This window comes from Petaurus breviceps, unplaced genomic scaffold (genome assembly GCF_028583685.1).
Source record: "Petaurus breviceps papuanus isolate PSGF00001 unplaced genomic scaffold, PetGlider_PUasm1.0 90977, whole genome shotgun sequence".
NCBI lineage: Eukaryota > Metazoa > Chordata > Mammalia > Diprotodontia > Petauridae > Petaurus > Petaurus breviceps.
In genome coordinates, this window is record NW_027187391.1 from 39,654,748 (window position 1) to 39,665,038 (window position 10,291).

The window sequence follows — 10,291 nt, forward strand, 5'->3', positions numbered from 1 at the left end:
TTACCAATATTTCATTGCCAACCTAACCTCAAAGGGTGGTCGAGGGAAAGCATTTCAAAATATAAGACCCTCTACAAGTGTGAACATTTATTCTAAATTAACACTGAATAATCTGACTAATTGACTCAACATAAAATCTTCAGGTACCATTTGTTTTGAAGCCTCTCCTGCCTTCTTGTTTCTCTAGGTGTCTCAGTTTTGCCATCCCATTAGATTGTAAACTCCTTGAGGGCAGAGACTGTCTTTTGTATCTTGATTACTTAGCCTGGCACTTAGTAGGTACTTAATAAATGTTTATTGTATTTAATCAAATTATTGAATCAGAAGGAATTAAGCCTTGTCCAGGCAAATGAGGCAAAGAATATTTGAGGGGAGTAAAAAGACATTACAGAAAAAATATCCTTCCAGTTCCACAACAAATCATGACAGTCATTATGAGTTCACCATTTCCATTGATCCCAGTTGATTCTACTTTTTCTCAATAAAAGGCAACATAATATAATGGAAAGAGGGATGGAACTAGAGAAAATTGAGAGGCACCTGGATTCAAATTCCCTCCTTTGTTACTTACTTGCTATGTGACTAGGCTCAAGTCATTTCAGGGGCTTTGGCCCTCAGTTTCCCCATCTGTAAAATGAGGACAAGAATAGCATCTACCTCCAAAGCTTGTTATGAGGCTCGTTTGAGATACCATAAATATAAGCATTTTGCAAACCTTATTTTACAAACATTTGGGGATCAGATAGAGACTGAATCTGTGGTGTCATTGGTATAAGGCAGGGGTCTTTGCATTTTAAAATCCAAAAACCATTCTTAGCTGTATGAAAAGTGATGGTGGGTTAATTTGGCCCTCAGGGTATAGTTTGCCAATCCTCGTTATAGGTAATTTCCAGGTAAGGAAACTCTTACCAATACTGATCAGCAATTTGTAGTCTTAGGAATTTGGTTAGAGAGGTTAAGTGATTCACCCAGTGTCATTCAGCCAAGAATGTGTTGGAAGAAGGATTTGAATCCAGATCTCCCTGACTTCAGAGTCATCCATCCACTACACCACACTGTCTCTCTTATAAACATTAGCTATTATGGATACCAGGGCAATGGCTTCATCTTGCACCTCATTCAGGTTCTGCAACTTGTTCAGTATTAGGAAATAAAACTGTATTTCACAGAAAGTCAAGAAAACAAAGTAAATGGTAGGCCAGGCCAAAGACTTCCTTCTTCTTTGTGAATACACTAAAGGATTCAGTGTTTCTAATAGGAACAGAAATGAATGCTTCCTGCACACATTGTGCACAAAACACAAAGAAATATTCAGGCCTTGAACAATTTCTATTTCCTGAGATCAGCTTAATTCCCCCTCCCCTACTAACACACACACACACACACACACACACACACACACACACACACTGGTTTTGACAATATTTTGAAGCTCTTGAACATAAGATCCCAAGTGTAGGGAATAGAATTGACTGTTCAGAAGAGAACTATTCACCAGGAGCCAAATCTGCATGAGTAATTATTTGTACACAAGTACCATCAATGTTGATAGAAATTTGGAATGAAGCACTGAAAGCAGTATTTAGCCCAATGAGCATAATCCTTGAAATCTCTGCTGTAATTCAGGCATAATGGTGATTGAACAACCCAGGAACACTGTTAGTTGGCCTCACCTCATTGCAGTCTTTTCTTTGGAACTTTCAGTTTTTTGTTCCATATATTGATCTGGCTTATCTACAAGTCAGGCAACCAGGAGGTGTTACATAAATTCAAGGGGAAAATGACATCAAGCAATTAACCAGTAAACATTTATAAAGCACCTACTACATGCCAGGCGTCTGCTAAGCCATGGGGATAGAAAAAGTGGTAAAAGATAGTCCCTGTCCTTAAGGAATTCGTAATCTAATTAGGGGGACAACATGCAAACAAATATATACAAATAATCTATATACAGGGCCTCTAGGTGGCACAGTAGATAGAATGATGTGTCTGTAAGATTCATTTTTGTGAGTTCAAATTTGACCTCAGACACTTACTAGCTGTAAGAGACCCTGAGCAAATCATTTAATCCTGTTTACCTTAGTTCCTGACTTATAAAATGATCTGGAAAAGGAGATGGCAAACCACTAAGAAAACCTAATGGGGGTCAGGAAGAGAAGGACAAGACTGAAAAACAACTGAACAACAAAACAATATAGAGATTAATTAGGAAATAATTAACAAGGGAAAGCACTAGAATAAAGAGGGGTTAGGACAGGCTTCAGTTTATGTTACTAAAGTCATAGAGATGTGATCTCATCTTGAGTCATTTCCTGATTCTAGAATCAGTAATCACATCAGTCTTGAAATGTGTCTTCTCAGATCATATACTAATTGAACTTCTGTTTTCCTGGGAAATGAATATTTATCTCACATACACACACACACACACACATACAAAGAAGGTCCATGTTCACAAATTTAATCTTGTGTTTATATGTATTATTCATAGGAAAATCAAGCCTCAAAAAAAAGCCAGCTGGTTCAGAAAGAAACCATGGATACCATTAACTATGCAACCCAGCTTGTAGAAGAAGCCCACCATATGAGGGATAAGATCCAAGGTAAATATTTTCTCCTCTGCTTCAACTTAGCAATATTTGCATTATTACTGTATCAATAGCACAGCTCTGAAATTACCTAACAAAAAATAATTCAATACTTTGATGAAAATTTTCTTTTTTTGAAAAAAGACCATAATGGGGCCAAAGAGGAGGTATGCTGGTAAATATTTAGCAATCTGGAAAAAATCTGGAAAAGAAAATGTACCACTAAAACCTATTTAAATTAACATTTTCTCCATCATTTTCTTAAGTCTAGACAATCAACAAAACAATGTATTAAGCCTTAATTTGTAGTGTTTGCTGATTTTTGAGGTTCAAATGCTTACTCTGAAACTTTAGCAATTGACTTTACAATTCTAACAGACTCCAGCACACCACTGGGCCAGAATGTCAGACTCCCTTCCAATCTAAGGCTTTTTCCCTAGTAATCTTTCCTTCTGAGAGCTCTCTTAAAATGAAATCCAAAATATAAAATTTCTCTTCACAGAAGCAGAAATCAATTACACAAGTCTACCATGTTGAGACAATGCTGACAGGCAGATACGTGGTGTCTTCCCTCAGACCCCTCAGCCTCTGCATACAGAGGATTCCTACTGAGCTATTGCAGAATGGAATCTTGCAATTATACTAAATTCCTACTTTTCCACTGGAAAGAAACATAGGGAGGGGAAAAAATAGAAAAATCCAAATTGGGAGAAATCAGTAAACCAACTAGGAAAAAGTCAGTAAAGTTATGGAAGAAGGTATGTTTTAGATGTACATCCCCAACTTCTCGAAGTTGCACCTAAATAGCTTCACCCATCACCTACAAATTCCTAGCTGTCCCATTCCTAGGCAGAAATGAAAAGGAAGAACAATCTAAACATCTAGTCCAAGTCTGGCCTAGCAAATAAAATCTCAAGTTCAAATCTGATTCCTTTGGAGTTTTAGAACATATATGCTTATTTAATAGCTGATGATTTTTAGTAAGAAATGTTCAGAATGTTTTGCTTTTCAGTTAATTCAGAGAAATCAAATGCCATGATACTTCCCCACAAAAGGAAATTGCACACCTTGGTATCACATAAGTGCAGACTGTTTCCCTTTGACATCTACAGAGAAGACACTGCCTATAGTCAATGTAAGGAAATTGGTTAATGAAAACTGTCATAAGCTCATAGCATGATAGGTGGCCCATGAGGCAAAGTATACAATGAGTTCAAAGTCTCCCAAATCTGACAGAAAGTACCTATATCATAAAGTGTTATAAGCACTTCTCCCTCCCATCAGGTAGCTTTGTTAACTTGGGTTGTATCAGTATAAGTGGTTGCTGTATCAGTAGGAATTGCTTCTCAGTAATAGAGCAGTGACTGAGAACAAGGATTCTTTTTCACATATGGATTAGAGTGGATAAGGCAGCCTTGGTGACAAAGTAGATAAAGAGTCAAGAGTTAGAAAGTGCTGAATTCAAGTAAGGTCTCAGATAGTTACAAATGTGTGACTTGGGCAAATGACTTACCTCCGTTTGCCTCAGTATCCTACCTATCCTCAACTATAAAATAGGGAAAATAGTAGTACTTATCGCACAAAGTTCTGGTGAAAATCAAATGAGATAATAATTTTAAAGCACTCAGTCTGCACATTGTTGTTGTTCAATCATTTCATTCATGTCCAACTCTTTGTGACCCCATTTGGAGTTTTCTTGGTGAAGATACTAGAGTGGTTTGCTATGTCCTGCTCCAGCTCATTTTACAGATGAGAAAACTGAGGCAAACAGGGTAAGTGACTTGCCCAAGGTCACACAGCTAGTGAATGTCTGAGGCTGGAACTGAACTCATGAAGACGAATCTTCCTGATTCCAAACTCTGAGTAAAATCCACTGCACCACCTAGCTGCCATACCTGGCACATGGTAAGAAGTTTATAAATGGTAGCCATTTGTTATTGTTACTATTATTACCTTGCAACTTTAAAATTCACTTAATCTCCGAAAGCATTCTTTTACCTTCAAAACATACCCATGTTAGTGCCAGCAAACATGATTTTATAAGTTCTCAGGTGAAGAATAATGGTATGGGCTAGGAATAAAAAAGGTAGTTTTCTGGTTGTTTGTTGCTGCTGTTTTCATATTCTCCAGGATTATTTTTTTTTTCTATACAAAGGGATAGGTAAAAAAAAGAAAGCATACCCCAAAGCAAATGAAAGTAAAGAAAACCACAGTAGTAAATTATTATCTTTATTCTAAGATGTCAAGGATATCTCAGTCCAATGGATATATCAAACTATGAGTAAAACATTTGGTTCATTTCATTTGATGCCTATCATGTTAAAAACAAATGAAAATTATTTTAAATCTCTACCTGACTCTCTAAGACTTTTACATTCATATAAAAAACATGGGGGTTTTGTTCTTCATAGTGTTTTTTTGTTTGTTTGTTTGTTTTTAAGCAATCTGGGATTAAGTAACTTGCTCAAGGTTACAAGGCCAGTTATTTTTGGGTGTGGTGCTAAGTATCTGAGCCCGGGGTTCAATCTCCAGGTCATCCGGACACCAGAGCCAGAGCTGGTGCTCTTACTCGCTGAGTCACCTGGCCACCCCTAAGCAATTGGGGTTAAGTAACTTGCTCAAGGTTACATGGCCAGGTATTTCTGGGTGGGTGCTAAGTGTCTGAGCCCGGGATTTGATCTCCAGGTCACCCCTGGAGCCGGTGCTCTTACTCACTGTGCTACCTGGCCACCCCAAAGATTTCTAATTCTGTTTTTTTGTTGTTGTTTTTGCTTTTTGGAGGGCAATTGGGGTTAAGTGACTTGCCCAAGGTAACACAGCTAGTTTTTCTGTTAAGTGTCTGAGGCTGGATTTGAACTCAGGTCCTCCTGACTCCTAGGTGAGTGCTCTACTCACTTCACCACCTAGCCGCCCCTCTTCATAGTGTTTTAAAGTAATTAATAAACTATTTAAAATGCAGAAAAGGGAAGATGTTTGGGGGTTAGCTAGTCATTTGGTTCAAACATAGAATAAATGAAAGCCTTATCACCTGGACTATTACAATAGCCTCCTAAAAGATCTCCCTGTATCAAGTCTCTTCTCTCTCCAATCTATCCTCCACACTATTGCCAAAGTGATTCTCCTAAAGTGAAGGTCTCTATGTCACACCCCTGCTTTATGAATTTCACTGGCTCCCTATTGCCTCAAGTTTCAAATATAAACTTATGTTTTTATGCTTTTAAAACTCTTAGGATTCTGACCCCAACCTACCTTTCTAGGGTCCTAATATATTGCTCCATTTTAGAGGCCAGGCAAATAAGCCTTCACTCTTCCTCACACATAACCCTTTTATCTCTTGTCTCTATGTTTTCAAACTGATTCTCCCCCATTTCTTCCACCCCTATTTCCTAGAATCCCTTACAGCATTCACACCTCAGCTCAAACCCCACATTACAATGAAGCCTTTCTCTCTCTCTCTCTCTCTCTCTCTCTCTCTCTCTCTTTTTTTTTTTTTTTTTGCTTTTTTGGAGGGCAAATGGGGTGAAGTGACTTGCCCAAAGTCACATGGCTAGTGATTGTGTCAAGTGTCTGAGCCTGGATTTTGAACTCAGGTCCTCCTGACTCCAGGACCAGTTCCCTATTCATTGAACCACCTAGCCGCCCCCAACGAAGCCTTTCTCACTGCTCCCAGATTTGTATTTATTCTGCATAGACTTTTTTTGTGTGTATATGGTATCTCTTTCATTAGAATATATAGATATGTTTACATAATATGAATATGTTCCTCAAGAACAGCTGTTGTTCAATTCTTGTCTTTATATACCCAATACCAAGCACAGTACCTGACCCACAGTAAGCACTTAAAAATACTTCTTAATTGCTATTGAAGGAGAGTAGCATAAGATGTACAAAGGCAGGTGAGAGTAGCTGTGTGGCACAATGGATAGAGTGCTAGGTCTGCAGTCAGGAAGACGTAAGTACAAATCAGACCTCAGACACTTACTAGCTGTGTGACCCTATGCAAGTCACTTACCCTGTTGCCTCAGTTTCCTCATCTGTAAAATGAGCCACCAAAGGAAATGGCAAGTCATTCCATTATCTTTGCCAAGAAAACTCCAAATGGGGTCACAAAGAGTCAGGCACAACTGAATAACATTCTTTCTTAGGCAACATTCACTCTCAATTGTGGGTGTTTTGAATATTAATTTCAGTGATGGCATAAACTTTATCTGGTCCCACGTTTCCTTACATCCTCATAGCTTTTTCAGCAACCATTCTTGCAGTAAAAGCCTCTTCATCTATTTTTCTTCCCCTCCTCCAGCATATATGAATGCTTTATGGCATCTGTGGCGACATTCCTTGTGACTAACAGTCTATAAAATAACTGATGGGGATGTGTGAGCTATTATTCACATCCAGCCCAGTTCCCTGATCTAAGCCTGATTTGTGGGACTGCAGTGTTTGTTTACCCATCACCCCTTGCCAACCACATCAATCATAGTAAGGCCCAGAGACTTTTTTATTTATGCTTTGAAGGTAGAATAACTTTCCCTGGTAAGCTATCCTAGAAAGAGGTGGCAATCACAGAGCATGATGTACTGGTCAGAGGGGCTCACTTGGGAGTCAAGAGGCCTAAGTCTGACATTAACCGTCTATGTGACCCTGATAAAGTTATTTAATCTCTGCAAGACTTCAGCTTTCTCATCTGTAAAATGAGAGAATTGGACTAGAAGACCTTTAAGGCCCTTTTCCACTCAAGCATTCCAGGGTTCTGAAACATTTTACCAAGACTCCAGGTCTCTTGGTGGCAATTCAAATCACTCAGAATGTCAGAACTGGAAGGATTATAAATCTAAAATGGGGAAGAATCTCCTCATTTTACACATGAGTAAACTTAGGTTGAGAGAAATTAAGTGACTTTCCCAGAGTCAATATGTGTCAGAGGCAAGATATGAACTCAGATCTTCCTAAACACTTAAAACAGTTGCCTGGCACATTGTAAATGCTTAATGAATGACTGTTGACTTCTGACTGACTCAACTCATCTCAGTGTACTCTCTAGCTGCCTGCTTCAAGGTGCCTAAGAAGCAATTTAACCCAAACCCACAGCTGAAAAAATGTTTCTCTACAATCTACTAGAAAGTATTCCTTCATCAGTATAAAGTATATACACAATGATTTTGGAAGGTAGTACTGACAACTAGGGTAATCAGGGAAAATTTCTTAATGGAAATAGCACTAGAACAGAATTGGGACACGGGAGCTAGGGGTTCCAAGAGGTAGAGATGAGGAGGGAAGGCATTTAGGCATGGGGGATAGCCTGTGCAAAGATCCAAAGGTGAGAAATGAAATATCATGTATAGAGAAGAGCAAGCAGGCCAGTATGATGATAGATATTAGAAGAATAGTATATAATTGGCCTGAAAAGGTAGTAACAATAATAATAGCTAACATTTCTGTATACCAGGCACTATGCCGAACACATTGCAAATATTATCTCATTTGATCCCCAAAATAGCCCTGGGAGGTAGATGCTGTTATTATCCCCATTCTATAGATGAGGAAATAGACCAACTGAGGCTAAGTGACTTGCCCAGGGTCACACAGGTAGTAATTGTCTGAGGTCATAGTGGAATTCAGGGATTCCTGACTTCAGACCTAGAACTCTATTCACTCTGCCACTAGTAAGAGTGTGAAGACCTTTAAATTCCAAACAGATAAGTTTATATTTTATCCTAAAGGGAAAGGGAAACCCCAAAAGCTTCTTGAGCACAGGAGTAATAAAAAGAGATCAAAGCTATGCCTTAGGAATATCAATTTGGCAACTGAATGGAGGCTAGATGGGAGTGTGGAGAGATACCACATAAATTACAGCCCCTCAGAATATTTTTCCATATATTTGTATTTCACAGAAAGTGCTGATTAGCACTGCCTGATTAGTATATCTTAAATATTGGCAGTCTTGGCCCGCTGCAGAAAAACAGTAGGTAGACACCATGCAAATTTTTCATTCCTTCAGTTCCAATTTACAAATACCATGACTGAATCTGGAAAGAGCAGCTAACTCTGTTTGGATTCTCTCTATCCTTGGACCATAATGGGCTCACTTTTATTCTATTATTTTGATAAACAAACAGGGTATGTCCTGTTTAATACTTGCATGGGCAATGTTGATACTAGAATAGGCAACCCAAAGAGATGATTTATCCCTCACTATTGGAAGTCTTCATGCTCAGCCTGGAAGATTAGGGAATGTTATAAAGGTGATGCCTAGTCCTATATGAGTTGCACTCACTGGGGTCCTTTCCAAATTGTGTGATTTGCTCTTTGGATGCCCCTGACAAAGCACTACAACAGGATCAAGCCCTCATTGCACTACCTCCTGTGGGTTCTGGCCATTACTTACAATCCCACACGTCTTGTCACACCTATAGCACAATTTAAAAACAGCTAGGTAGGCTTTCCTTCCTGCTTTTTCTCTATGCTCAAAAGGAACAACGGTTCTTTCTTTCAGAGATCAACAGCAAGATGCTATATTATGGAGTTGAGCACAACCTCAGCCCAGAAGAAATCTCCGAAAAGCTTGCAATAGCAGAGGACATGCTGGAAGAAATCAGGAACCGAAAGCCGTTCCTTCTTCAACGGGACCTTGTGGATGAAGAGGCTGATGAAGCGCAAGAATGTAGGTTTTGATATTCAACTGCCCCTTCTTAAGCCTGACTGTTGGTCTGTCCTAGAGAAGAGGTAGTTTCCCACGCAAAAGCACTCAAACCCTGGCATTCCAAGGCAGACTGAGGGGTGCTGCTTCTGCTACCATTCATAATGGCCACTTGTTGTTAAGGATGCAGTGGAACTAGAAGTAACTTTGCCTGCCTACTATTCAATCAACCCATTTCAATCCAGCCCAAAAAATTAGGAAGTGCTTACATAAGACATGCAAAGCATCACGGGAGGCAGTATGGGAGATAGCCCCAAAGTTTACTTAAGACAAGTTCCCAGGAGTTGACAGTACTGTAAGGAGGGAGATTAGAGATATCCACAAATAATTGCAGCACTCTCTTCCTCCCTCTCTCCCTCCCTCTGTCTCTCTGTCTCTCTATCTCTGTCTCTGTCTCTGTCTCTGTCTCTCTGTCTCTCTCTCTCTGTCTCTCTGTCTCTGTCTCTCTCTCTCTCTGTCTCTCTCTGTCTCTCTGTCTCTCTCTGTCTCTCTGTCTCTCTGTCTCTGTCTCTCTGTCTCTCTCTCTCTGTCTCTCTCTCTCTCTGTCTCTCTCTCTCTGTCTCTCTCTCTCTGTCTCTCTCTCTCTGTCTCTCTCTCTCTCTCTCTCTCTCCTCCTCCTCCCTCCCTCCCCCCTCTATCTCTCTCTCTTTATATATGTGTGTATGTTTATACATGTATATGTAAACACATATATACATTTATATTTTATATGTCAGTGTGTATGACCATGTATACATGTATATATCACAACTATTTGTACATATCTCTAATATATTCATATATACACATATATATGATATCTATACATTTGTGTATGTGTATATACACACACACATAAAACAAAATAAAAGCAGGGTGATACAGTAACAAAGACACTTGCTCCACCATCAGAGAAACTGGGTTCGAGCACCTCTGATGCTTATCACCCTTGTGATTTTTGGACAAGTCATTTAGCATGTTGTATCAGCAATGCCATATTCACAATGCCTATAGAGATTACAAATAT

The 10,291-nt window shown here is 39.2% G+C and overlaps 1 protein-coding gene across 3 annotated transcripts in view; it reads left to right on the plus strand.

The window, feature by feature from the left end:
- The window catches only part of LAMA4 (laminin subunit alpha 4), a 199,246-nt gene that overhangs the window by 118,823 nt on the left and 70,132 nt on the right, over positions 1 to 10,291 (plus strand). For all 3 annotated transcript variants that reach the window (XM_069077020.1, XM_069077018.1, XM_069077019.1), the window contains 2 exons: positions 2,492 to 2,603; positions 9,082 to 9,249. In XM_069077020.1, the coding sequence (XP_068933121.1) occupies positions 2,492 to 2,603; positions 9,082 to 9,249 (280 nt within the window). The remainder of the gene's footprint in view (positions 1 to 2,491; positions 2,604 to 9,081; positions 9,250 to 10,291) is intronic.